General features: G+C 34.9%; 6 protein-coding genes and 1 non-coding gene across 8 annotated transcripts; 4 read left to right on the top strand and 3 right to left on the bottom strand.

Annotated features, from left to right (window-relative positions):
• Nucleotides 1-1,644: 1,644 nt before the first annotated feature.
• On the top strand, nucleotides 1,645-2,899 carry LOC125209522 (G-type lectin S-receptor-like serine/threonine-protein kinase At1g11330). Its single transcript, XM_048109122.1, has 2 exons — nucleotides 1,645-2,686; nucleotides 2,781-2,899. The coding sequence occupies exons 1-2, from the start codon at nucleotides 2,461-2,463 to the stop codon at nucleotides 2,897-2,899; spliced, it is 345 nt and encodes a 114-aa protein (XP_047965079.1). The 5' UTR covers nucleotides 1,645-2,460.
• Nucleotides 2,900-2,977: 78 nt separating this feature from the next.
• On the top strand, nucleotides 2,978-4,489 carry LOC125209001 (G-type lectin S-receptor-like serine/threonine-protein kinase At1g11330). Its single transcript, XM_048108570.1, has 3 exons — nucleotides 2,978-3,160; nucleotides 3,235-3,445; nucleotides 3,539-4,489. Exons 1-3 carry the CDS (start codon nucleotides 3,041-3,043, stop codon nucleotides 3,727-3,729), a joined length of 522 nt encoding a protein of 173 aa, XP_047964527.1. The 5' UTR covers nucleotides 2,978-3,040; the 3' UTR covers nucleotides 3,730-4,489.
• A 3,112-nt stretch (nucleotides 4,490-7,601) lies between these two features.
• LOC125211757 (E3 ubiquitin-protein ligase CSU1-like) lies at nucleotides 7,602-9,020 on the top strand. The gene is made up of 2 exons (XM_048111677.1): nucleotides 7,602-7,959; nucleotides 8,236-9,020. The coding sequence occupies exons 1-2, from the start codon at nucleotides 7,721-7,723 to the stop codon at nucleotides 8,909-8,911; spliced, it is 915 nt and encodes a 304-aa protein (XP_047967634.1). The 5' UTR covers nucleotides 7,602-7,720; the 3' UTR covers nucleotides 8,912-9,020.
• An 807-nt stretch (nucleotides 9,021-9,827) lies between these two features.
• On the bottom strand, nucleotides 9,828-10,869 carry LOC125210743. Of its 2 annotated transcripts, XM_048110324.1 has the most exons (3): nucleotides 10,563-10,869; nucleotides 10,437-10,490; nucleotides 9,828-10,103 (listed from the first exon to the last, which is right to left on the bottom strand). In XM_048110324.1, the coding sequence occupies exons 1-3, from the start codon at nucleotides 10,815-10,817 to the stop codon at nucleotides 10,086-10,088; spliced, it is 327 nt and encodes a 108-aa protein (XP_047966281.1). In that variant the 5' UTR covers nucleotides 10,818-10,869; the 3' UTR covers nucleotides 9,828-10,085. The 2 variants fall into 2 exon arrangements, with proteins under 2 accessions (XP_047966281.1, XP_047966282.1); XM_048110325.1 differs by lacking the exon at nucleotides 10,437-10,490.
• Nucleotides 10,870-11,698: 829 nt separating this feature from the next.
• On the bottom strand, nucleotides 11,699-11,771 carry TRNAE-CUC. Its single transcript has one exon. It is a non-coding gene; the product is annotated as a tRNA-Glu (tRNA).
• Nucleotides 11,772-13,947: 2,176 nt separating this feature from the next.
• Nucleotides 13,948-17,078, bottom strand: LOC125217007 (guanine nucleotide-binding protein-like NSN1). The gene is made up of 9 exons (XM_048118825.1): nucleotides 16,985-17,078; nucleotides 16,670-16,899; nucleotides 16,452-16,533; nucleotides 16,177-16,350; nucleotides 15,711-15,928; nucleotides 15,350-15,614; nucleotides 15,084-15,263; nucleotides 14,479-14,690; nucleotides 13,948-14,393 (listed from the first exon to the last, which is right to left on the bottom strand). The coding sequence occupies exons 1-9, from the start codon at nucleotides 17,001-17,003 to the stop codon at nucleotides 14,061-14,063; spliced, it is 1,713 nt and encodes a 570-aa protein (XP_047974782.1). The 5' UTR covers nucleotides 17,004-17,078; the 3' UTR covers nucleotides 13,948-14,060.
• A 5,105-nt stretch (nucleotides 17,079-22,183) lies between these two features.
• LOC125210661 (equilibrative nucleotide transporter 3-like) lies at nucleotides 22,184-24,084 on the top strand. The gene is made up of 8 exons (XM_048110219.1): nucleotides 22,184-22,225; nucleotides 22,310-22,414; nucleotides 22,585-22,740; nucleotides 22,815-23,064; nucleotides 23,148-23,323; nucleotides 23,397-23,539; nucleotides 23,632-23,887; nucleotides 23,974-24,084. The coding sequence occupies exons 1-8, from the start codon at nucleotides 22,184-22,186 to the stop codon at nucleotides 24,082-24,084; spliced, it is 1,239 nt and encodes a 412-aa protein (XP_047966176.1).
• Nucleotides 24,085-27,185: the final 3,101 nt, after the last annotated feature.

Genomic DNA, 27,185 nt, shown 5'->3' with positions numbered 1-27,185 from the left:
CTTTGTTCTGAAGTAGTAGTGGTTGCCCCAAAGGCATTCTCCCATGCTCCTTTTATAGGCAAAATGGATGGAGAGAAAGTCCACAATGTGTGCTCCCAAATATCACGTACACACTCACAAATCTCCACATATATGACTTGCATTTCAGCTAGAAATAAGGAGCCATAATCTTCAGAAGACAAAGTTGCTATGCCTAAGTCAAAAAGGTAAGGCTAAGCATTTAAGGCATAGCCACCCTACAGTTACTGACGGCTTCAACAAATTGATGCGAGCGCGATTTCGGCCACCACTGACTCTTCCATGACATTGGCGGCTGTGGTGATGTTACCTCCAGCTCAACCAGAATACGGCATGGAAGTATGGAACGTAAGTAGTCCTTGGGATACTAATCTCTACTAAAATTAAAAACTTCACCGTCCCAACTAAGTTGAGATGAAACTTTGACATAGAGATTAAGAAATTGGGTTAGACGTAGGAGGAGAAATGGATAAAGTAGGAAAGATAAACAAGATCGATAGTGTAATAAAGTAAGAATGAATTAGATGTTTTTTTTTCTTGTTAAAAAAGAAATGAATTAACTTAGTTGGGAAATCCCAAAGAAGAATACGACTCAAACTTAGTTAGGACCGAAGGAGTACTTTTATAAATTTTTTAATTAATAAAAAATATCATAAATTTTTATAGATCAAATATCATATCTGACTAATGTAGGTTGCTTTTTTAAAGGCAAAACTACATCAACATTGCTTTTCTACGTGGTTTTTTTATCCCATTTGCCATGTGCTTAAAAAGTAATCTAAAATGTCATAAATGTTTCGCAGTTGTGCATGTGGAATAAGTTTTCTTCAAGCCATGTTCGTTTAACGAGAAAGTAAAGTTAGTAAGGAAAATGATTCCAGAGAAAATGAATCCTAGAAATACGATTCCTAACATCTTTACTTTCCCGTATTTGAAAAATATAAATTTTTAATTTTTTTATTTAATTGAACAATTATTTTTTATTGATATAATGATTATAATAATATAATTTTTTTTAATAGCTTATTAATTAAAAATATAATGATAATAGTTATATTATTTTTTTAAATTTTTTTTATTATTATGATGGATAATTTAAATATGGATTTTGAATTATATAAATATAATAATAAATTATAATTATAATTATTTACTATATTATAATAAAAAAATAATATAATAGTAATAAATATAATTATTATTATAACTACACTATTTATGGATATTATAATTGAATAAAACTGTAACTTTGTTATTTAATTTATAAATAATTAGTATTAGTATTATCATTCTTTAATAAATTATTTATTATTTTTATGATGATAACCATTATAAATTATAAATATAATAAAGTTATACTTAGTTAAATATTGAAATATGTAGCAATCTTAAAAGTGAGAAAAGGAATATCTGCTAAAAGTTAGGATTGTACTAAGGTTCTTGTTTTGAAGGTTTTGATTACTTTTTTAGTATAATTAAAATTAAAATAAACGTAAAAATGTGAAATTTAAGGAATTAGATTTCTTTCCGGAAACCAAAGAGAATGTAACATAAGAAATGTAAAGTAGAATCTGGTGTGCATAATTATGTTTGACAGACACAGTGATGATGTTCCTTCAACTCATTCCATCCTTACACTAGTCCACCATGCCTCCTGCCTTGACACAGACACCATCACCACATCTCTAATCCTCAAAGACTCCGACACCCTCCACTCCGCCGCCCCAACGCCACCACCCGCCGCCGCTACCTCGGCATATGGTACTACCTCCATCACCTGGATCGCCAACCGCCACACCCCACTCAACGATTCCCTCTCCATCTCCCCAGCCGCCTCACCACCGCCTCCGGCCTCCTCATCTGGTCCTCCTACGCCGCGCCCTCGCGCGTTAACGTCACGGCTCAGCTCGTGTTGAGAGACTCCGCCACCGGAATCATCTCATGGGAGAGCCACAAAACGCCCGTGGATACCTTCCTACCCACAACCCCAAAACGGGGAAACGGGTCGACTTGAATTCGACACCTCGGGCCTATACGCCGTCGGCATTCCTCAGATTTTCATATGGAATGTGGCGAAGCGGGCCCTGGAACGGGAGGATTCTGACGGGAGGAAGATGGGACTTACTATTTCAGTAGAAACTTCAGACAGAGCTTTGTATCGAGGATGGGGTTCTGGTGGAGGCGGCCTGGGATGATCGGAAGCGTGATTGGGAAGTGAAGTGGACCGGGCCGGGCCAGGAATGTGACTTGCACAACAGGTGCGGCCCGTCTGCGATCTGCTACGATCATAGCACGCCAATTTGTGCTTGTTTGAAAGGTTATGAGCCGAGAAATGGAGTGGAATGGGGCAAGGGGATTTGGTGTGGTGGTTGTGTGAGGAAGAGTGTGTTGCAGTGTGAGAGAGAGAATAATGTGACTGATAAGGATAGAGGGGATGGATTTATGAAGGTGGGATTTGTCAAAGTGCCGGATTTTATGCAGTGGATGTCAGGTTTGGAAACTGAGTGTGAGAGCTTGTGCTTGACGAATTGCTCATGCTTGGCCTATGCGTATGATCCTGGCATTGGTTGTATGTTTTGGAGTGGAGACTTGATCGATCTTCAGATGTTTCCTGGCAATGCTGGCTCTGATTTCTATTATCGTGTTGCCTATACCGATGCTGTTACTGGTAAGGATCTCGTTTACCAGTTTCTTTTGTCTATTCAGGCTAATCATGTATAGTAGTAGTTGTTGTTAAAACAATGTTTGTTTGTTTGTTTTAGACAAGGAGAAGAGCAATGGACGAGTAGTCATTATAGTTTCAGTTGTTGCAAGCTTTGTGGTTGCATCAATTTGCCCAGCTTTCACTTGGTGGACTTGCAAACGAAAAGGTTGGATTTAGAGTAGATGAGTGAATTTATTATAATCGAGTAGATATTTATGAACTTATGTTTCTTGCTAAATAGGAGAAAACAGAACTTCTGCAAATGTAAAGGGAAGAAACAGCCCATCTAATTTGAGAGAGGTTGTGCTTCCAAGTGATATGGATAAGGTTAGAATTGAAGAGCTGCCGTTGTACAGTTTTGAGATGATAGTAACTGCAACTAGCAATTTCGACACGAGGAATATGTTAGGAATGGGAGGTTTTGGTCCAGTTTATAAGGTGACTATTGCTTTCATCTTAGCTAGATTATGTATACACTTGAAAGGGGTTCTGAAAATGGTGTGTGTTGGTAGGGAAGCATGGCCAACGAAGACATGATTGCAGTGAAGAGGCTCTCAACATCGTCCGGGCAAGGGTACAAGGAGTTCATGAACGAAGTGTTGGTGGTATCCAAACTCCAACATCGGAATCTAGTGAGGCTGTTGGGATGTTGTGTCGAGAGAGGAGAGAAGATGTTGATCTATGAATACATGCAGCATAGAAGCTTAGATTTGTATCTCTTTGGTTAGATTGATTTCTGTTTTGAAGATTCAGTTCTTTGCTACCATTCAAGAATCTCTATGCACAAAAGGTTTCATCATTTGTGTTCATCTGCAGATAAAGCACACGACAAACAGTTCAATATCATGGAAGGCATCAGGAGAGGCCTATTGTATCTCCACAGGGACTCAAGGCTGCGAATATTTCATCGTGATCTCAAGCCTAGCAATGTCTTACTAGACGAGGATCAGAACCCGAAGATTTCAGATTTTGGCATGGCGAGGATATTTGGAGGCAACCAAGATTAAGCCAACACTGGCAAAGTTGTGGGGACTTAGTGTATATATATATACCTATAAAATTGAGAATATATAGTGATTTCCAACTAAAACAGAGTATTTTGTAGTGGGTATATGTCTCCAGAATACGTGATGGGGGGCAAATTTTCGTAGAAATCTGATGTTTTTAGCTTTGGAGTGATTGTGTTGAGATGATAAGCGGGAGGAGGAACACGAGCTTCTACAACGAAGAACTCTCGTTAGGGCTTCATGGATATGTAACCCTAGGTTTAAATGATCATATAATAATGTTTATGTACTCGTTTGTTGGTGTTGTGTCAAGGCATGGAAGGTTCGGAATGAAGGGAATGTGGAGGATTTCGTTGATATGGAAATATATAGTCCAAATTTGAAGGGAGAGATAGTGAGATGCTTACACATTGGTCTCTTGTGTGTTCAAGAATTGCCCACGAATAGGCCTATTATATCGACTCTTCTGTTGATGCTGAGCACTGAGATCGCTGATCTTCCGTTGCCGGAGCAGCCCGTCTTCACCGATCAGTGGAGCCGTTGGCCGACACAAACACCATCAGCCAATCAGGTCACTCACACCGCGATGGAGGAAAGATGATGATGAGAAATATAGGCCTTGATTATATAATAAAAACATGTTTGATAGAGAAGATAATTCATCTATATGTGGAATTCTATGACCAAAATTTTTTTTTATATTTGATCGTTGAATTCCAAACATAATGAGTTATCTTCCTTACCAAAAGAAATTTTTATATAAATGTACATATAAACTAGTGGAGTTCATGTAGGATGACATGACAGATATATTGCAAAAGAAACGATTACATATATTTGTTCTTTCCTATTTTTTTCTATGTTCACCAAAAAATGTCTTACTTTTTTCGTCTCACAATAGAAGTCATATTTGGTTTGACCACGAATTTTAAGAAATGTAAAGAAAAATGGATTGAATAAGTTAGTCAAATTTGAATTTCACTTTTATGCTATTAGTTTTATAATAAAATATGATTAGAATAAGTTGTGGAATGTGAGCCTACTTATCATTTATGATAAAAGAAAAATATAACTCTTACAGTGGGACAAAATATTTTGCAATGTTCGTGATTTTAAAGTCCCATTTTACTGTAGTGCAAAGTAGTTTGATAGATTCTATGAAATTTGGAGAATTAAATGCATAGAAAATTATTGAAGAAGATTGAGAAAACAGCCATTAAAAAAGAAAAAGAAGAGAAATCGTTGAACAAAAGAGGAGATATAATTCGGAATTTTCTCTAATGACTACATTGTGAAAATCTGTACTAACTAATAAATTCTAAACAATAAGTGCTTTTTTATTTTTTTTGTGTTAACAGCCCCTCAAGTTGGAAGCATAACAAATGCGACAAAAACATCAAACCATAAAAAAATTACCAACATCTCAATTCCATTCTAACGGACAAGCTTCCAGATCTAAATAGTCCAAATATAGTTCAACAAGAGCTTGGCGTCCAAATATAGTACGGATTTTAAGAAATACTCCCTCCGATTCATATTAATAGAGTCATTTTTCTATTTAGGAAAGTTCCAAGTTAACTGAGTCATTTTTACTTTTGGCAAAAAGTTAATTCTCTCTTATCTCTATTACTTTATTCTTTCTTATTTTTTTCACCATCCATTTAACATACTCCATCCATTCACAAAAAATAGAGCAATTGGTGTATGACACGAGTTTTAATATAGAATTGGTCAAGTAAGAGAGAAGGGAAAAAAATAAGAGAGAAGGAAAAAAAGTAAGTGAAAACTAGTGTTAGTGGAATGATGTGTAGGGTTATTATTTGTTGAAAACTTTCTATAAATGAATGTGCTCTATTTTTTGTGGACGGCCAAAAATGGCAAATGTGCCCTATTTTTTGTTGACGGCTTAAAATGGTAAATGTGCCCTATTTTTTGTGGACGGAGAGAGTACTATTCTTAAACTCCGTGCCGAAAAGAAATGCATTTATTAATAAGGAACAAAGAGTGAAGAAAAGTGGATTGAAAAAATTTAATGGAACGTGAATTCCAATATATATTGATTTTAAAATGTAATATTAAGTTTATAACATAATGCGAGTAAAATGAGTCATTGAATTATATCCAACATACCAGGTCACTATATTATTTCAACCCAAGTAGTATTAAAATTCACTTGCATATATTCAAAAGAGTGATATGCTTGTAAGATATCTAAGCGAATAAAATATTTTTTTTCAAATATCTAGATTAAGAGTAAACGCAAATAGACCAACCGCAGTGGCCGTCCGTGCAACACGGCGCAGCCGCAGCTGTCTATTGCAAGCCGAAGGGGTGCTATGGTGGGAGGAGGACCATCAAGTATCCGGCGGAGCCGTGTGGTGGGTGGCGGGAGAGACGGCGGTGTTGCGTCGATCTATTGCAGCAGCGCAACTGCCGAGACGGTATTTTTCAAAAAAAAATATTTATTTATTTATTTATTTTAAATTTTTATCTATAAAATATCTATTATCAATTCATCTTTTTTCATTTCATTCCATTTTGTTTATTTTTATCCAATTAATTTTGTTTTAATCCAATTAAAATATACCATCAATTAAAAAAAAGGTAATTTGTGACTATAGTATGGCTGGATAAAATTTTATGGCTAAGCCATGACTTTGATGGGTATGACTTGACAAGTTTCTGTGGCTAAGCCATGACTTTGATGCCATGCCACTATTGTGGACCACTCTTAGAATTCGGATCTAACTATTTCGCTATATCCAACGTCTAAAAAATTATCAAATGCAGTTTTTTATTGAACAATTATTCGTCGAACCCATGTTATTTACACATTCCAAAAAATTATCAAATGCTGTTTTTTATTGAAAAATAATTCGTAGGTCCCATGTTATTTACACATTCCAATCATAAATTTTTAGTAATTAATTTTTTAATATAATCAAATTCATGTTTTAAGGGTATGGATAGATCATGTAATAAAAAGACATTTAGTAATTAATCTTAATATATTTATTAAATATTTTAATTCTTCTTAAAATAAAAATAGTGTCAATAGTTTAAACCAAAATTTAAAATACCAATAATGGGCGATCGGCTCTTCATAGGCGCTGCCATCGGCTCCAATTGTTGGGAGAGGAGGCCGATAATTTATTTATTAAATTTCTTCTCCTATAAATATCTCACAATCTCATTCATTTCACACACCACATCCTTTTCTACTCGCATTTTTTTCTCTCATATTTATTGTATTTTTTTTAAAATTTGCTTCTCGTTTTATTTTTTTTTCCAATGTTGTAATACATCGAAAAATTAATTTATTCATGTATTTTAACTTAATTAAATTATTTAGACATTGATATAAAAAATAAAATAAAATAGTGATGATCTAAAAATGAAATGAAGTCTAAGATAGGCTCTAAGATGGGCTCTCATTACAGGGATTGGATTGGCTCCAAAGATGGGACACCACTATCCCAAAATCCACAAAGAGTACTTTCATTACTTTTTTTTTTTTCTCTTTCTCTTAATTTTCTTATCTCTCTCAATTTACGAATTTCTCTTTAAAACCTGTACAACTTTGTCTATGTTTAGGGGAAAAAGTGAGTAAATAGTACTTCATCCGTTCCACAAAAGATGTCACACTTTTCTTTTTAGCTTGTCTCACAAAAAATGTCACATTTCTATTATTAGAAAAAGTTCTCTCATATTAATATAAAAATTTATATTTTTTTTCTCCATTTAATACACAAAACAAAACTTAATAAAATCTCGTGCAATTCCACAAGTCTGACGTCTTTTGTGGGAAGGAGTACTAGTCCTAAAACTTTTAAATGTTAACTCGTAGATTGGTAGTAGCTCGCTCTCTTCATTGTACCAACAATTTTAGGCTCATTCTTCTAGCCTCTAGGGTTTCTTGAGACATCAATTTTCACCCAAATTGAAGGTTAAAACCATTCATCAAATCTCGTAATTTCTTGAATCGGTCGATATGCCTCAGAGACACTCAAAGAACAACAACGATTTAGCATTCTTCACGTACGATGAGAAGCGGAAGCTTGGTTACGGCACGCAGAATGAGAGATTGGGAAGAGACTCCATCAAGCCCTTCGACGCTTGTTCACTCTGCTTGAAGCCCTTTATTGACCCTCTCTCCTGCACCAAAGGCCACATTTTCTGCAAAGAGTGCATTTTGGAATGCCTTTTAGCCCAGAAGAAAGATATCCACAGGTGATCTTTGCTATTGGATTCACATTGAATTAGTGTGATTTTGTTTGTTTTCTGAGCTAGCGAAGTTAGGTTGTTAATTTGTGTACATGTTGTTGATTTGTGTTGACTACAGTAGTTTGTTAATTTGTGTTCATGTTATTAGATTTATATTGAATTAGTGTGATTGTGTGTTTGTTTTCTGAGCATTATGTTGAATTCTTAGTGAAGTTAGGGTATTGGAATTCAAAGCCTATTTGGGGAAATTGTGATGTTTAAGAATTCTGTTTTCAAGTGCAGAAAGTCAGCAGCCCATGCTGCTCAACAGAAACAGGAAAAAGAAGATGAAGAAGACAAGCTTATGCTGCAAAAAGCTCGAGAGCTCGATGCGTTTGATCAGCAGAACCACGGGGCGATACCACAGTACAACGATAAGAGCTACAGTCGAGACAAAAACAGTTTCCATGGAGCCAACAGTGTGAAGACGACCTCATACGAAGAGGAAGCACTCCGTACAATGAAGGCTTTTTGGCTACCTTCTGCAACACCCGAAGCTCCTATCAAAGTGCACGCTCCGTCAACAGACACGAAGTGCCCTGAAGGGAACGAAAAGCTCAGGCTGAAGACGCTCTTCCCCGTGGTTTTCACAGAAGACGCTAACGAAGAGAAGAGATCAACTTCTCTTGACAAAACTTATATCTGCCCTAGTTGCAAGGTCACGCTGACAAATACACTCGCGCTCGTGGCCTTGAGTTCTTGCGGGCACGTCTTCTGCAAGAAGTGCGCTGACAAGTTCGTTGCTGTCGATAAGGTTTGTCTAGCCTGCGACAAGCCTTGCAAAGAGAGGCATCTTGTGAATCTTGCCAAGGGTGGGACTGGTTTTGCAGGCCATGGAGATCATCTCGAAGCCAAAGACTTTAAACATTTAGGTAGCGGATCGGGCCTCGGGCTTGTTAGACCAGCAACCAAGACTTGATCTGGAGACAGTTGGAGGTGTTTTTATGTATCATATATTTTGTAATGCAAGAGAAAGGTGCCAGATTGTATCAGAAATTCTGAGTTTCTAATTCAACCATTAATCTTAATTCGAGTGTTTTCCAAATTCTTCATTATTCTTTTTTATCAGTGATGGTTTTGTCTCAAGATAAATTGTTTTCACCACTGCATATTAGCAAATCATGTTGAAATACTTCAATTTCTTAATAGTGAAATTCTTATTCCTAGAATTGATAAGTAACACAAATTTGTGAATACATTAAAATATAAATACAATTAGATTTGAATAAATCTTAATATTTCTCCTAACCTTTGTTTAATTTTTTTCATTTTTACTACCCACAGTCACAACTTACAATTCATGAAAATTCAAGTAGTTGAGAGGTCTTTGTTGGTGCAAAAAATGTTTAAAATAATCACAACTTGGCAAGAAATGGCAAACTGAAGCACCAACAATCACAACTTGCTTTCCCCAATTTCAATATGAAAACTGCATACAAGTCTTCTAGCATTACCATTTACAAGCTCTAGCAATCCCCTCTATCCAAATCTGTAAACTTGAGAAGGTTTTGCTAACTCCCAGTCTATTCTTTTCTGAGTAATGTAAGTTGTTATATTAGTATGATAAATCCTAATTCATTCTTCTCTTAGTATCTCTAGTTTGTAGGTAAAACTCTATTTCCCATTGCTTCTCACAACATGGAGCCACCAACCACTAAGCCATTCTCTTTGACAAAGATATGTTAAAGAGTCTCAACATGACAAGAAAACTTGCAGACATAAAGGGACTAAATAATTCATTCTCTCTGAAAGAAACAAAGTGTAAAAATCATCACTGAACAAGGACTAATAAGTAGAGCAACAGATACTGGCGCGAGAAAGCATAATCACGGGTATTTCAAACTTATATTATGAACACGTTAAGATGAGAACGTTCAAGAATAATGCCGAGTGCCAATATGGTCTAACAAAAAAGCTTCAATCTTAGACATCATAAGAGTCACCAATAAAAGTGAAGCAACTCTTAAACCCTTAACTCTGGATAAGGCCCAAAATAAGTCATGAAGATTAGAAATTAAGAATGTACTGTATAAATTCACCATCACTGTCATCCTTGTTTGCACCAATACTATACCTCACCGCCGTATCAAAAATCAACACCGGATCTTCCTCTGCACATCAGATTTTTTCAAACAGTCAGCCGAAATCCACAATAACACGAATGAAGACGCAATGCAGCCCTAGTTCCTTGTGCCAATATCCATTTGACAGAGTTAAAACCTCATTTCAAGGATGCATCATTAATAACCAATCCATCTTTCGTCGAGACACAACTAGTGCAACCACAATGCCCTAATTCCTATTGGAGATATTTCCAAGACATGTGCATGCAGAAGATGTTGGCTTACAAAGCTGACAATATCAAACTAATATTGCAGTCGACGATCATAACAGAAAACGTTCAAGAAACATGCACAAAAAGGAAAAGGAAAAGCAGGGCATACCAAGACATAAGAGTCGGGTGAAACTCCAACCAAAGACAATCCAGGAAATACACGCTGTTTTAAACACATTCAACATATCAAATACTACTATCAAAATCAGAAATCAGAGACATACATTAGACATACATCGAGTTGTTTCTTGAGATTGTTAGGCCACTTTTTGGGGCGGCGGGAAGGCTTGGCCGCGGTGAAAGCGTAGAGATCCTCCTCGATTTCTTCCCTCGTCAGCGAAATCCAGAGCTTCTTTTTCGAACTCGAGTTTCCATCACTGCTTGTTTGCCTTTGCGACCGCAGCATCCACGGCTTCTTCGCCTCCCCACTCTCCTCCTCCTCCTCCTCATCATCATCGGAATCCAAGTTGTGCAATGCTTGCGATTTCATCGGAACAACAAAATAACCCTTTTTTCTTATTTCAAATTCTTGTTTCTTTGAAAACAGAGGAGGTGTATGCGAGGCAATGAAAATAGAGGATGATGAAGATTTAAAGAGGGTGTGAAACGGCGCATATATCAATCGGGCCGATACAACGGGTTTTGGATCAACTCTGTTTGGGTTAATCCGAGCTAATTGACTTGTGATTTTTTCTTATTTGAAACTTACAACCCTAATCATAATCGTTCGGGTTTCGGTCTTGCCTAACATAGTACTAATATATAACGATAAAAGTTAGTTATATTTATAGAATGTTTGAAATATATTCCTTTAAAATTTATATAACTAAAATAAAACACAATAATAGTTTACCAAAATTTAAAACATATTTTAAAATTTTAAATTTATTTATCTATTACTCTCTTTACTAAGATGGAACTCATTCTCCACTTACATACTTTATTTACTTTTTTCTTTTTATCTCTTACTCTACCGATTGTGCATTAAAACCCGTGTTCAACCAAAAATGTATGTTCTTATGTATATTAAATATAAAATTATAGACTCGTGCTCAACCAAAAGTGTATACTCTTGTGTATATTAAATATAAAATTACAGATTAATTTTTTGTGTAGCTATTTATATTATGAAAATCATAAATAAAAATATAAAAAATTGAATTAGGTATCAAATAAGTATGACAGAATAATAACATATCGAGTTAGTATGAAATGTAACATTAACCTATTTTGTCAATGTTAAGATGGAAATTGCATATGCATGATATGTAGAATCATTTACGATATTAGAAAATATATTGTCTGAATTAATGTATTAAAAAAGAAGAGGTTTATAAAAGGGACTGTTGTAATAAACATAAAAACAAAAATTTCCGTTGCCGGGACTTGAACCCGGGTCTCTCGGGTGAGAGCCGAGTATCCTAACCAACTAGACTACAACGGATTATTGATTATAATTCGTCGTACAATATGAAAATTAGTTTGTTAGTTACAAAATTGGACAAAAATAATTTGTTTCTTTTCTCTAGTTCACATTTGTCAGCAGTAGTGAAATATATAACACAAGTTAATATAGGTCTTGTAAGATTAAATAGTATGAAATTTTTTATTATTATTTGTTTGGTTAAATTAGTAGTAGTAAAAAAATTTATATTGTGTTTGATTGACTAAATTATGACAAGCTTGAAACTGAAAAACATTAAAAACTAAAAATTTTAAATTAAAGTTTGTTTATTTGAATATATTGTAAACTTAATTATTTAAACTAAAAAACTTGCTTATATCAATATGAATTAATCGAAAACTCAAAGTTATAGAGTTTTTTATTATCTTAAAAACTCACAATTAAGCGAAATTAACATCATTTTTATACCTGAGAAGTTTTTACTAGGATTTTATTAACATCACTTTTGCTGTAAAATAGAATTGAAATGTGGATATGTAAATATTAAAAAGACTACGTGATGAACTGCTTAATTCAAAATATTACTTATAACCTTATTATTATATACTCCATTCATCCCAAGTTACTTGAATCGTATTCTATTTTTTATTGTCACAAGTTACTTGAGTCATTCTCTTTTTTGACTAAACACAAAACATCTAATCATACTTACTTTATTCTTTCTTTTACTTTACTCTCTTTTTCTTACTTTATTCTCTCTTCTATTTTATTTAATCCACTAAACACAACTTTCTTAAATCTTGTGTCGAAAAAAAACGCCTCAGTTACATGGGACGGAGGGAGTAGTAAAAGAAACACATCTCTTCCTATTCTAACAAATCTAAATTGATTACATAGAAACTCTAGCATCTAAAAAAGGAAAGCTCACCAATTCATAATCTTTGGTTTTGTCTTCATCTTCCAACAAGCTTGGCTTATGATAAATTGTAGATACAACTACTGTGATAAACAAAGATGGAGGTCTGGCGCACTTAAACTTCAGCAGGTAAGAATGAACGCATACAAATGAGCTTGGTTATAAGAGAAGTTGAAGAAGATGTTGGTAAATCTATTTATCTATGGAGACAATAAATCAATCTTAGAGCACTAGGCAGGGAGAAATTTCTCTTGCGAAAAGAGAGCTTGACATATAGTTAGTTCGATTTGTTTTGTTGAAATTTCCATTTCACTTATTTTTTGTTTATGTTCTTCGGTTGTACTCCCTCCGTCCCGCTTTAGGAGTCCCGGTTGAGTCGGGCACATGTTTTAAGAAAATAGTGTTTGAGTGTGTAGTAAATAGATATGGGCACATGTTTTAAGAAAATAGTGTTTGAGTGTGTAGTAAATAGATATTGTAGTGGATGTTAGGACCCACTTTTAATTGAGTGTCCAATAAATAAATGTTATAGTGGATGTTGGAACCCACTTTTAACACTTTTTTATTAGTTTTAGTGGATGTTGGGACCCACTTTTAACACTTTGTAGGCATTTTTAATTAATTTATCTCAACCGGGACTCCTAAAGCGGGACGCCCAAAATTGATCAACCGGGACTCCTAAAGCGGGACGGAAGGAGTATTAGTTAGGACACACATGTACACGAATGATAAATTTTTCCATACTTCCAATAATCGCAAAACAAATTATTGCCCTCTTTCTAAGCTATGATTATATTAGTTGGAGGAAATGTGAACACCAATGTTGGAACGAAGTAAATTTTTGGAATACGATTAGTTAACTCTTTTAGATCTAGTTTTTCAACAGTTTTGTTTATCGTGTGTCATTAGACAAACAAGACCAATTGATAATAGTCATCGAGATGCACGTGTTTTTCAATATAACAGTACGCTAGTGCTCAATAAAATTATGTACATATTGTAAAATTTGAATGTGTTGTCAACAACAATTGGGACTACGAGGTGGTCACATTGGCGTATGAAATCACAATAACAATCAAAATGAATGGTTTGTTGATACAGATAACACATGTCACGTTTCCAACGAAAAGGAGCTTCAATTAACCATGGAACATTTTACAGCAATAATCAAGTGAAGAACGGATGAATACTTGCTAATTAGGACTATTTGTCAATTTTGGAGCTAGTTTATCATCATGAGATCAAAATTTCAGCCATTATATAATATTCTTCCGATCCATTTTTCTTGGGTTGGTGACGTTGGCAACTAAAGCATGTATAAAAAATTCACATGTTTCTACAATACATTAAAACAAGAAAACTCTTACAAAATGTCTTCAAAATTGTGCTTCAAAATTTGTTCCTTTTTTTAGCTATTCATCATCCAAGTCTAGCCCACAAGGTAGCTCGAATCTGTTTTTCTTTGTTGAGTGACTTTTGTCCTCGTCTCCAGTTTCCATGGCGGAGGATTCCTTCACGTAGCCGACCTTGAACTCGTACTCATCGTGTTCCATTGTACTCGTCTGTTCCTTTTTCCGCCTTTTCTTATCTGCTTTTCTCATCCTTGTATTTAGCATCCCTTCCTCAGCATAGAGCTTTTCATTCTGCCTCGTAGTTGCAGATTTTGATTTCTCCTCTACAGATACATTAGTAGCGTCTTCTCCGGATTCCATGGGCTGATCACCACCATCATTGCCTTGATTGTCCTGTGTATCGTCATTGATTATGGTGAGTGAATCGAATGTTATTTGCAGAAATGAAAAATCACAACGAACTTGAGAGAAAACCAACCTCAGGCATAACCATATCGAAATTCAGAGGGCATGTTGGAGCACCTTCAACAGGAATGAACTCATTCACGGATTTTAAACTGCCTATAATCGTTGATTCGCTGCCATAAACTTCATCTATGTTAAACTCCTTCCCTAGTTCACTGACAATCCTTGCCTCGGAAGGCTCATCTGCATTCCTTTTGGGAGGCATCGTATAATATGGGATTTTACCTGCAGAGGCAAAGAAAATTAAGATAAAAAATAATTGGCAGCATGGTTCTGTTGAAAGAATATAATTTCGTCTAAATTATTAATAAATGTTTTGCATATATGATTCGCAGCATCACACCGACGAAATCATGTTTTTAATTTTTTATCGCACTATATCTCAGGAATCAGAGATGAGAACCAAATTTAGCATTACTCCTTTCTCTTCAACATTTTTACTTAAGATGTCAAGCTCTCTTTTGAGCATAACAAAGAGCTTAGACTTCAAATATGCATGAATTTCAGTGTTCTAAATCACACGCCCTTCCCGTTGCTTAGCTTCTACATCTTTCTCCGAATATGCAGCCATGGAAATACAAGTCTTCAAATCAAATTTTAAATTTAAGGGGCTTTTACCTTCATTCCAGTCGTGCAAAACGATTCTGGCAGTAACATCAATATCTACAACACCACCCTTTTTGAACTTTCCCCTTGCCATAGCAACCTTCTGAAGGAAGTCATCAACAGAATCAAAACTTGGCACTTTGTAAAGAGTTACCAATACTTGCTCCGGACAAAGCTTGAGGATTTCCTTAACTGCGTATTAATTTAAAAGCTTATCATTAACAAACAACAATGTCGTACAATAAGTAACTATGCAAGAGACAGCAAAGTGGACCTACCAGGACCTACTGGATCATCCAATTTTTCAATTCTTTTGCAATTTCGAAGAGCAACTGTTGCATCATTTGCTGCTGATTTAAGCATCACAACACCAGGGCAGTCCAATAACTTAACATTTTTGTCCAGATGAACCTCTTGCATAGATCTTGTCAACCCCGGAGTAGCTCCAACATTGACCACATGTGATCTTTTCAAGCTATTGATTATACTACTTTTACCAACATTAGGGAGTCCTATGATCCCCACAGTAATTGATTTCTTTATCTGCATCCAAACAAGTTATAACCGAAAAAAAGTGGTTAACATGATATCACAGTACAAAACAATAGGCTGATAATCACATAAGTAAAGAATACATACATCATGACTTCTTGAGTAGTTTTTCAGCAATTTAATAAGAGTTTCAGCCCCTAGACAGTCACTTGTTTGCAGAAGATTCTTCGTCTTTCCAGCCTTTGGAGCTGATTTCCAACCAAGATTTGACTTCTGTTCTTGGGTGCTGCATTTAAAAGCAACTGCAGGTAACTCCTCCCTAAGATACTTGAGCCACTTCTCTGCAGACTCCCGTGGAACAAGATCTGAAACATATAGACGCACATCCGTTGAAGTTGCATATCCAAAACTATTTCTACAAACTCCCTTTAAAAAGGAAACAAAATCTCCATGCAAGTCCAAAAAGGCAACACAAAATCCAGTTAATCAACTGAAAAGGGGTCAGAATGGATACTAAATCCGCGCGAGTGACATAATTTACAAAATTCAATCCAAAAAAGGATTATGATAGTAGCTATCATATTACAAACTGGAACTCACGAACGAAGCATACCTATTTTATTTAGGAGGAGAACTAAATGCTTATCAGGCCCGGCGCTCAACACCATCTTTTCCATGTCAACAGAGCGAGTACCAAGGGGATCCCGAGCATCAAGAACCTCCAATATGACATCAGAAGCCTCAATAACTTTCACTAACTCCTTGTAAAATGCCTTCTCGGAATTATCTGTTCAAAAGGGGAGAAGTTCCATAAATGAACATAACGTTTACAGAGAAGAATCCCCTAAATTTCAAACTATAGTAAAACCAAAAAGTTGTTCAACATACCTACTTTCCTAGTAACACCACTAGGATTCTCATCTCCTCCAATTTCTTCATCATCAAAAACCCCCAATTTTCTTTTCTGAACCTACGCAGTCACGAAATTCAACAATACATACAAATTAAACAACACAAGATAGCTCCAAACCAACCAATCAGAGAAATCTAAAATAAACACAACAAAAATTGTAAAAAACGCAGAATTGAAGAAGAATATGACATACCCTCTCCTTTTGATTTGCGGCGAGCTCCTCACGTGCGCGCTGGCGGCGGTCACTGAGGGCCTTGAGCTCCTCCTCGTTGAGAGGCAATTCGTTGGCGGGATCCTTGTCGAGTTTGGGCTTTTTGTTGATTTCCAATTTCTTAGCCTCTTTGGCTTTCTTCTTCTGGTGCTCCTTCAACTTGCGTATAATCTTGTGCTTCTTCCTCAGCGGTACCCGATTGCTCTTGCTCTCTGTTCGCCGGATTCATCCAATCAATTAAAAATGAAGATAACGCTTTTGATTATACACAGGAATTTGAATTTGATTTTTGCTTACTTTTGTTACACTTGGCCATGACCGGCGACTGGTGAATGGGCGGCGGCGTGGGGCGGGAGACACAACTAACGCAGCCCTAAATTTTGAAGAGTAGATATATCAACTTTCAAATCACAAATATAAATATTTAATAATTAAACTTGGAAATAGTTCTAGTACACTATTACTAAGGTGAATTTTGATACTACCAATTTAGACATTTTAAAAATAAACTGTAATTTTTGTAGTTGTTACAAATCATATGATCTTGAATATTTTAAATTCATGCAGTACATAATATTACAAACTTTTAGGCTACGTTTGGTTGACGAAAAAGTAAAGTTGACAAGAAAAATGATTCCGGAGAAAATGAATCACAGAAATATGATTCCTAGTAACTTTACTTTCTTGTGTTTAAAAAATATCAAAATTTTAAATTTTAATTTTAATTTAAACACAAACTAAAAATATATTTATTACCTTTTTATTTATTAAAAACAATAAAAAATAAAATTTATTATTTATTATTAATTATTAATTACAAATAATAATAATTATATTATTATATTTATTATTATGATGGATATAGTTTAAATATGGATTGTCCATCACAATATATAATAATATAATTATAATTATAGTCACATAGAATATATACTCATTTATTATAATAATAAATGTTATTATTATTATTGAATAAATTTCATAATTTAAAATTTCAATATGACTTTATTAATTAATTATTAATTTATAAAATATAATAATAATTATTTATTATATAATTTATATTATATAATTATATTTTAATTATTTAATAAATTATTAATTACTTTTATGAAATTATTGAAATATTATAAAATATAGTTATAATTATGATAATTTTAATCGTACTTATTTATTATACTGAAATTAAGTACTAATTTTAAATTATTTTTTAAATATTATTAATATAATAAAACTAGACTATATTGCATTAATTATGTAAGAATCCTAAAACTGGGAAAAAGAATACCTAAGAATAGTTAGGATTTAGAATCCTGGAAAGTTGTACTCCCTCCGCCTCATTCAAGATGGCCACCTTTCCTTCTTTGTTTGTCCCAATCAAGATGACCACTTTCCAATATTGGAAATAACCTCCTCTCTCCTTATTAAAATATTCAACTACCTTTTTTCTTTCTACTTTATTCCACCTAACAACACTTCCTAAATTCTCGTGCCACTCAAGAATGTGGCCATCTTGAGTGGGACGGAGGGAGTACTAACTTTCCTTGTTCTCGGATTTTGATTACTTTCCCAATTTGATTAAAAACCAAAACAAACACGAGAATTTAAAATTTAAGTAAATCAGATTACTTTCCCAGACAGAATCCTGGCAACCAAACATGGCCTTAGTAATGGTGTCGAATCTATACATGTTTTTTTTGTTCCACTCGAAGTGGCACATTTTCTCTTTTGGGAGCCATTCTAAATGACATATTTGTAAAATAGAATTATTACTATCTTTATTTATTTATTTATTTTTTACTTTATCTTTTTTCACTTAACTCACGAAAATGTTATACTAAATTTTATGTTGAATTAGAAAGGTTGATACGCTCGGATTTTGCACTATTTTAGGACCCTTATCTGGTCTGTTTTTAGTGTCTAAACCATGATTCATGTCTATATTTCGTATATTTGATCTATTTTGGTATTTTGACATGTTTTGTGAGAATTGTGCATATTTGAGCCAAAAAGATAGGAAAAAGTCGAAGATGGAATTCTGGCGCGTTCAAAGAAGCCCAGCGGCCCGCTGCGTGTGTCGCAGCGACCTCTGCGTTTGAAGCGGTCCACTCCGGAAAGTTGTGCTGAAAGGTCTGAAGACGCCCAGCGACCGCTGGGACGCACGCACATCCCTGGAATTCTCTTATCTCATTTATTCAATCTCTAGTTTATGCTACATTCATTTGTTTTCTACTTACAATTTAATTGTTTTCACAAAATTCTCTGGTTCTCCAAATAGTAAAAGAGGCTTAGTAGAAGATAGCCAATTGGTGATCTTATTCCTCGTGTTCGACAATCCGGTACTGACCTTTAGCTATACTAGATCTACTTTGTATACTTGCAGGTATTTTTAGTGCTAATAAATAGTGCATCAAATGTCCCACTTAAATTGTGACTGAGAAAGTATATAAAATGGTATTTTAGGAAAATTAACAAGAATGTCATCATAACTAGTTTATATTTGCATATTACTCCCTCCGTCCACTTTAGGAGTCACGATTTACCATTTTTGGGTGTTCCATTTTAGGAGTCCCGGTTGGAATATTCCATAAATGGTATTAGGCTCCACATTCCACTAACCTTTTTTCCACTCACATTTTATTATAAAACTAATATAAAAAAAAGTAGAACTCACATTCTACTATTTTTTTTCACCAACTTTCCTTTACATTTTTTAAAATTCGTGCCGAACTCAATCCGGACTTCTAAAATGAGATGGAGGGAGTATAACTTTTACATGGAAATGGAAAGCTAAAAGATCTCACAAACCATAAACTATAACAATTTGGGATATGGCATTCATTTTTTTTTTCTATCGTAGTAATACCAAACTCACTTTTGGCAGAATCTGACTAATCTTGTTTGATCAGTTTTGCAGATTAAGATTGAAAGTCTCGCAGCGAATACCGAAACTTGAACTCGTGATCTTAAGGTCACCACAAATCTGCACTGCCAACTGCGCTATGAACCATTGGTAAAATAACATTTCACTCTTCATAAGCAACTTGGCGCTACTGCTTCACTTTTACCCCTTTACATGCACATTAACATACTTGTGTGCATTATCTCCACAATAAAGGGTGAATTAAAGACCATAAACCGATGCACAAACCTTGTCTTATTAGTTTAATAAGAAAATTGCAAATTTTGTCGTGGACCTTCAATACCATGTAGAGCGGGATGATGGTTTATATGGCCATAAAGTTGGAGAGACGGTTAAAGTAGAAGAGATGGGGACTTCATCCCAATCGGAAAAGTATAAAAATTGCAAAAGTCCTCCTAGCAATATTATATCAATGTTTAGAAATATCAGGTGATATTTTTAAAGAATAGTTGCATGAGGCGATATTAGTGCAATGTCTAGAAACTAAAAATGCATTTCCTTCGATCTGTGGTAATAAAAGCATTTCTTTTCTAAGTGTCCTATTTGGTTTCGACATGAGTTTTAAAAAATGTAAATAAAAGTGGATTAAATAGGTTAGTGGAATATGAGTTCCACTATACATTAGTTTTATAATAAAAGTTTAGTAGAGTTTAGGGTTTAGTTTTATAATGTAAATAAAAGTGGATTAAATAGGTTAGTGGAATGTCGGGCTTACTTATCGTTTATGGTAAAAGTGGAATATGACTCTTAATAAGGGATCGGCGGAAATGGCAAAATTGGACATTAATGAGGAACGGAGGGAGTAGATGTTTAGTGTGTTAAGTGGAGATATAATAGTGTGGGAGAGATAGAGAATAAAGAAAGAAAAAGAAAATGTAATACTCTCTCCGTCCCCAAATAATATGCACTTTGTGTTCGGCAATGGTTTTAATGTAAGATTGGTAAAGTAAGAGAGAGATAAAGAGAAAAAGTAATTAAAGTATTGTTACTGGAGAATATGTCCCACCTCATTAGAGAGAAAAGAGTTTCCAAATTTAGAAAGTGTATATTCTTGTGGAACAGACTAAAAGGAAAGAGTGCATATTCTTGTGGGACGGAAGGAGTAATATTTCCAAATGGGAAATACCTCTACTGTTGTGGAACATCTCAAAATGGAAAATGACTATATTGTATGTTTAATTTGATTAACTTATTCTACCCAACGTTATATATAATGCAAAACAATTACTTTCTATGTCCCATTGAAAATGAAATGTTTTTCCTTTTAGGGTTGTCCCATTAAAATGAAACATTTCATAAAATGGAAATAACACCATCTCTACTTTTTCATCTTTCTTATTTTATTCTCTCCTCGTTAACTCACAAAACAACACACATAAAATCTCGTACCAAAAAGTAAATGTTTCATTTCTAATTAGACAGAGAGGATATTTATTATACTATAATTAATTTCAAATGTCCAGAATTTACATACAATAGAACCTCGGTCTTAAACACCTCAAAGGGACAGATCAACTTGACCTTGATCATGACACTATTTAGTGCAATAACAACTATACTAGCACCTTTAACCACCGCTAGATATAAAAATTGAAACACAATCACATCCTCCCTCCGTTCTTTGTTAATAGAAGTATTTTTTTGGCACGAAGTTTAAAAATAGTGTGTTAAATAGATGATGAATAAAGTAAGATATAATAAAATAAGAGAGATGAAGAGAGAATAAAGTAAAAGCGAGAATAATTTTTTGCTAAAAATAGAAATGACTCAGTTAACTTGGAACTTTCTAAAATAGAAAAATGATTATATTAATATAGAACAGAAGGAGTACGTTATTAGAAAATATTAAAAAATAACCACAATTAATAACTGCAAAACAAAGTGTCTCTAAGTTAAAATTAAATTAACGTAAATTTTTAATTTTTTAGGACACTTCAATTTGTATCTTTTAATTTTAGTTGAAACACTAACAATAAAAACAATGTACGAAGAGTTGGTAATATAGTTAAAACCACAAATTATGGTCATAATTGCATTAAAAAATGTCCATTACCCGGTTTTGTTTTAGTGATTCTATTTATTAGTACTTTATTTAATAGTAGATTTTTAAATTTGAGTAACTATACATCATGACCTATTTATTTATTTATTATTGATATATATATCCCAATGAGTTTTACTAACCCGATTATCAAAATAACATAAGCGGTTTCCGGATTTACTTACTGGAGTTGTGAATCAATATTTAACTTTTTTATAATAAAACACAGACATATATAAAAGCCTAAAACAATTGTAAATTAATGAGAAAGAAATCAATAATGTATCTTTTTTGATTATTTAAAACTTATTTCTCATGTCCAATTCTCGTTTTCCCGTGCACATGATCTGATTTTTATCGAAAAGATTTATATTTTTTTCTTATCCTTTATCTGAAAAGAGACTGAGATTCACTTTGAATGAAAATCTAAAAAGATTCAATTGGATTCGAAGTCAAATATATATATCGAGCTACAGATTTATTTACTTAATACGTTCAATCAACGCCTTCATTAAACTTATAGAGGGGAGCCATGACTAACCATACCGATGTCTCAGTTCCCACTAAGATTGAGGTTTGTCTGAATTCTGTCAATTGTTTGTATTGTAGATACATTCTTGTTTTTGTCTCGATCATAATTATATGTGATTAAATTTAGGGGAGACTCATGGCCATTATCATATGTTGGTTTTTCGGCTTAGGCAATCTCGTCGCGTGGAATAGCATGCTAACTATCTCCGATTATTACTATCAAGTCTTCCCGGTAACCTTTTTTTATTTGTTTTTTTAGTTTTTGCTATGTTTTGTTGAGCCTATCGGCTTGCAAACAAATCTGTGCAGGCATGTCCAAAAGCGGACAATATCAAACTAACGTGCAGTTGGCAACATTGTATAATGCGATAAAATGTAGTCCTATGTTTGTTTGCTTTGCAGAAGTACCATCCATCAAGGGTACTTACCCTGGTGTATCAACCCTTTGCATTTGGAACTATGATGTTACTTGCTTACTACGAAGCCAAGATCAATACAAGGAAGCGAATCTTGTTCGGATACATCCTCTTCTCTTTATGCACACTCGCACTTGTACTCGTGAGTTGACCGATCATCCCATCTCGTTTGTTTTCACAACCGCGCACCCTTTTTAATCCCGTACTTGGTTGCAGCTGGATGTGGGAACTTCAGGGAAAGGAGGGGCTGCAAATTACGTCGGTATCTGTCTTCTCGTTGCTGGTTTTGGACTAGCAGATGCTTTCACCCAAGGAGGGATTGTTGGAGATTTATCCTTCATGGATCCTACCTTCCTGCAGTCCTTCTTTGCTGGTTTGGCTGCATCCGGAGCCCTCACTTCCGGCTTGAGGCTCATTACAAAATGGGCTTTCGACAAAACTGATGACGGCCTTCGCAAGGGTGTTAGTGAGTCACTCTCACTCACTCATGTAATAATACATAGCAAGGTTTACTTTTACGAAATGACATTTTCTTCTCTGTTTTTCCAGTTCTGTTCCTGTCCATCTCAACCTTGTTAGAATTCATTTCTTTATTCCTATATGCATTCGTCTTCTGTAGAATACCAATTGTCAAGCACTACCGCAAGAAGGCAGCCTCGGAGGGCTCTAAAACCGTTGCATCGGATCTTGCTGCTGCCGGGATCCATACCACAGATGATCAAGCTGTAAGTATTTGTATTATGACAAGTCCATTTCATATTTGAGTTTACAACATTATTTACATTTTTAGTATTTTAGGTTAGTGAAAGGTTAAGCAACAAGGCATTGATTTGGGAGAATCGTGATCTTGCCTTTGACCTTTGGTTGATCTATGCAATCACATTATCGATTTTCCCCGGTTTCTTATGCGAAAACACTGGCCAACACCGGCTAGGATCATGGTGAGTTACCGTATATAGTAATCTCATTGATCACTCTCTCTCTAGCAAATAAACATGAAATTGAGTTGTCTTTGTGCTTCATATGTATGTAGGTATGCAGTTGTGCTCATGGCACTCTACAACTTTTGGGATCTCGTCGGAAGGTATGTTCCTCTCATTGACTGCATCCGGTTGAAGTCGCGAAAGGGTCTCATGGTCGCGTGTTTGTCTCGCTTGGCGCTCATTCCGTCCTTCTACTTCACGGCCAAGTATGGAGACCAAGGATGGATGATCATGCTGGTCTCGTTTCTAGGGCTGACAAACGGCTATCTCACGGTCTGTGCCTTAGTCGCGCCTAAGGTGTATAAGGTGAGTTTCACAAATTTCTTTTGTCGAACACTTGCTAGCAAGCGTGACCGCCTTGGGTAACGTGGATGAGGTATTTTTGTATGTAGGCACCGGAGCAGAATGCGTTGGGCAATCTGTTGGTTGTGTTTCTCATCAGTGGTATATTTTCGGGCGTTGTTCTCGACTGGTTGTGGTTGATCAACCATGGGTCGTTTTGAGAAACGACATCGTTTTGGTTATAAGTGATCTTCCCATGCAGTTCATTTGCACTAAGAAAAGTTAGGGACCACTTTATTTTTCAGTGTTTAATCATATTAGGTTGATGTTATTTAGGACTTGTAAATGTATAGTTGCTTCAATTTGATGGATTATATGTTAAATGTTGATTAGTCTGATTGCATAAGGACCATGGATACTTCTATAGGAGTCAGATAGAAAAGGGGTAGAGACAGTGAGCTCCACTAGTGTTCTTCTTACAGTTTTCTCCCAACAACAGGGTATAATTTCTAAGTTCCCATATCTATGTTTTATTTCCATAGCATACTTTTCATCATTCACAGTAGTTAACTCATGAGAATTTGGTGCAAACATTAAAATCACTTGGAATAAGTTCAACCTTTATTCTAGTAGAAGATGTTTTTGCCTCTTGAAACCAAATCAACTCCAATTTCTCGAGAACAACTCATATAATTAAATAAAATCGAGAATAGAAAAAAAGGGGGAAGGAATTACCGCTGGCCGAAAAGAGTTGTTGCAGCACCGACAGTACCCCGAACGGTGACACCTGCGCTTGCGCGTGCAGCAGCCAAGAGGGAGAGAATCCCCGCGGCGGCGATTGTGCAGAATCCTCGGAGAAGAGAGATGAGGCTGTATCGGGGTGAGAAAAGAGAGAGAAGAGGGGGAGAGAAGTTCTAAGATGGAGGTGGCAGGTGGCTGCCGTCTCACGACGGAAGCGTGAGACGGCGGCGCTGATCAGGAAGGGGGCGGCGAGTGAGAGACAGAAGAAGGAAAACGTTTTTTTCTTTTTTTAGTGTTTTGTTTAGAGAGAGAGAGAGTTAGTTTTGGGTATTTACTGGAAGAGAGAAAATGAGAGATACATTACCATTTTTCATTTTAATAAGTGAATGAATTTTAATTAAATTAATAGGACTTGTTTTGGGAGTCACTTTGTTGGGCCGGAACTTGGAGTATATGGTTTTGGACTAATTTGATAAGAGCTAGACTAGGATTTAATTGTTTTAGTTGTTGCATTCGTATATTAAAGTTTGGGCTTCCCAAATTAATGTAAGGTGTAAATAAATAATTGTGGGGACGTTGTGATAATATCTTAGACGATATTTTAATTTTTGAAATAATTAATTCGAAGGAAAGCTGAGTTTTAATATAGTAGCACCGTGACCGGTTTAATTTTTGTAAAATAATTTCAGAAAACTTTTAAGAAAGAATAGAGAACAAACCAGAACCTCACTTTAGCATGCAATTTGATTATATATTTTTCCTTGAGTCTGATCAAGAACATGTTTTTTTTTATTTTCAAAAAGAAAGCTATCTCCGCGAGCAAGTTAAGGTCGGAGCGAGAAATTCAAATTAAGAAAATTAAACGAACGAGGTGAACTTTTCTATCCTACATACTAATGTGGATGAAAATATGAAAATGTGAATCTATGTTTGTTGTTTATGTAAATGATGTTGTCTTGCCATAAATGATATGTTTTATGCCTATTTGTTTGGTTGGAACGTAAGAATCGAATTCGGGTCCAAGTGAGGGTGGTGTCCCTACTCGGATTAGTGTACACAAGTGGCCGTGGAAGGTGGCCACCTTCCACGGGTCACAAATAAAGTTATGGAGGCCGTTGGGAGGTGGCCACCTCCTCGGCTGGAGAAAGATGTAAGTGACCGTGGGAGAGCACCATCTCCACGGCACTTATGCAATATATATGCAAACAATATGTGATATATAGGAATCATATGTCGAATTGTTTGCATATATATCACATATTGCTTGCATATAATATGAGATAAGAAATCAGAGCATTATCGTTTCACCATAGTTAAAATGACAACTTAGACAAACAATCAGTGATATATAGGGAAGCAATCTTCGATATATAGGCAAACAACTCGACATATGGTTCCAAGCAATATGTGATACGAAATCAAAGATAATCAAATAATCTACGATACATAGGCAAGCAAGTCTGCCCACGTGGTAGGCTAAGATTGAATCTGCTCCTAAACCTAGGGTTCATATTAGCGGTACATTATCATTTTAAAAGTGGCTGTGAATTGTCATCTTAATACAATCCGTTAATTATATCAGGAATGCATTCACCATTTATATAGTTACGGAATTTGTGTGATCGGACACATAATTGAATCAGTGATAAATTAAACAGTACTACTATTTACATTTCTTTTTGAATAATACATTGACCTAAGTAGTACCCATGATAATTGATTTCTCTGAATTTTCATTTAGGGGTTCAAAATTGTTTTACTAGGAGTATCAAGCATTTTTCTTTCGATAAATACCATGGATATATTTCTTAATCGACAATCAGACTCCCGGCTCTTATTTTGCAATTTTTTTTTTAAAATTTCAACATTATAATAATATGCATCCCTTCATGCACCACTCTATTGAAATAAAATCACAAGTGATGTGAGCTCCATTGATTTAAATATTTTCCTACTTCATTGAGTTATTGACAAAGTGTCATGGATTAGATATATAAATATGATTGAAAGTATAAAAAGTAAGTGAGGGAGGAATATTTTTTGGGTTTGAATTTTTCTTGGTTTAACCATAGTTGTACAGAACCCATCTTTCGGCGGAATTCGACTAATCCTGCTCGACCGGATTTGCGGATTAAGGCCGAAAGTCTCCCAACTGGTGGCGGGGTTTGAATCTGTAATCTCAAGATCACCACGGCTCTGTACTGTCATTTGCGTTGCGACCCCATTGGTTTTTCGGGATTGAATTTAATGTAAAAGTCGAAATAAAATAGTGTGACATTATACACTAAAATGAATTTGGTTTAGTGTAATAATTCGATTGAATTACTAAAAATCATTTTTATTCCATCAATAAATAAAAGTTCTCATTTAAAGAATTTCATATGAATAAATATTATCAAGGTTGATTCTCATTAAAAATATATAATTATTTATACATAGTTATGCATAAAAATAGACATTGCCAATTCAATAATTATGGCACTGGTATCCCATTAATAAAAATTTTTATTTACATTGTATTAATAAAAAATCGGTTAAAACTAAATATGCTAAAATTGGAAGGGACATTTAGACGGTGGAC

Source organism: Salvia hispanica, chromosome 3, assembly GCF_023119035.1.
Source record: "Salvia hispanica cultivar TCC Black 2014 chromosome 3, UniMelb_Shisp_WGS_1.0, whole genome shotgun sequence".
Classification (NCBI taxonomy): domain Eukaryota; kingdom Viridiplantae; phylum Streptophyta; class Magnoliopsida; order Lamiales; family Lamiaceae; genus Salvia; species Salvia hispanica.
This window is presented reverse-complemented; position numbering and strand designations above follow the sequence as displayed.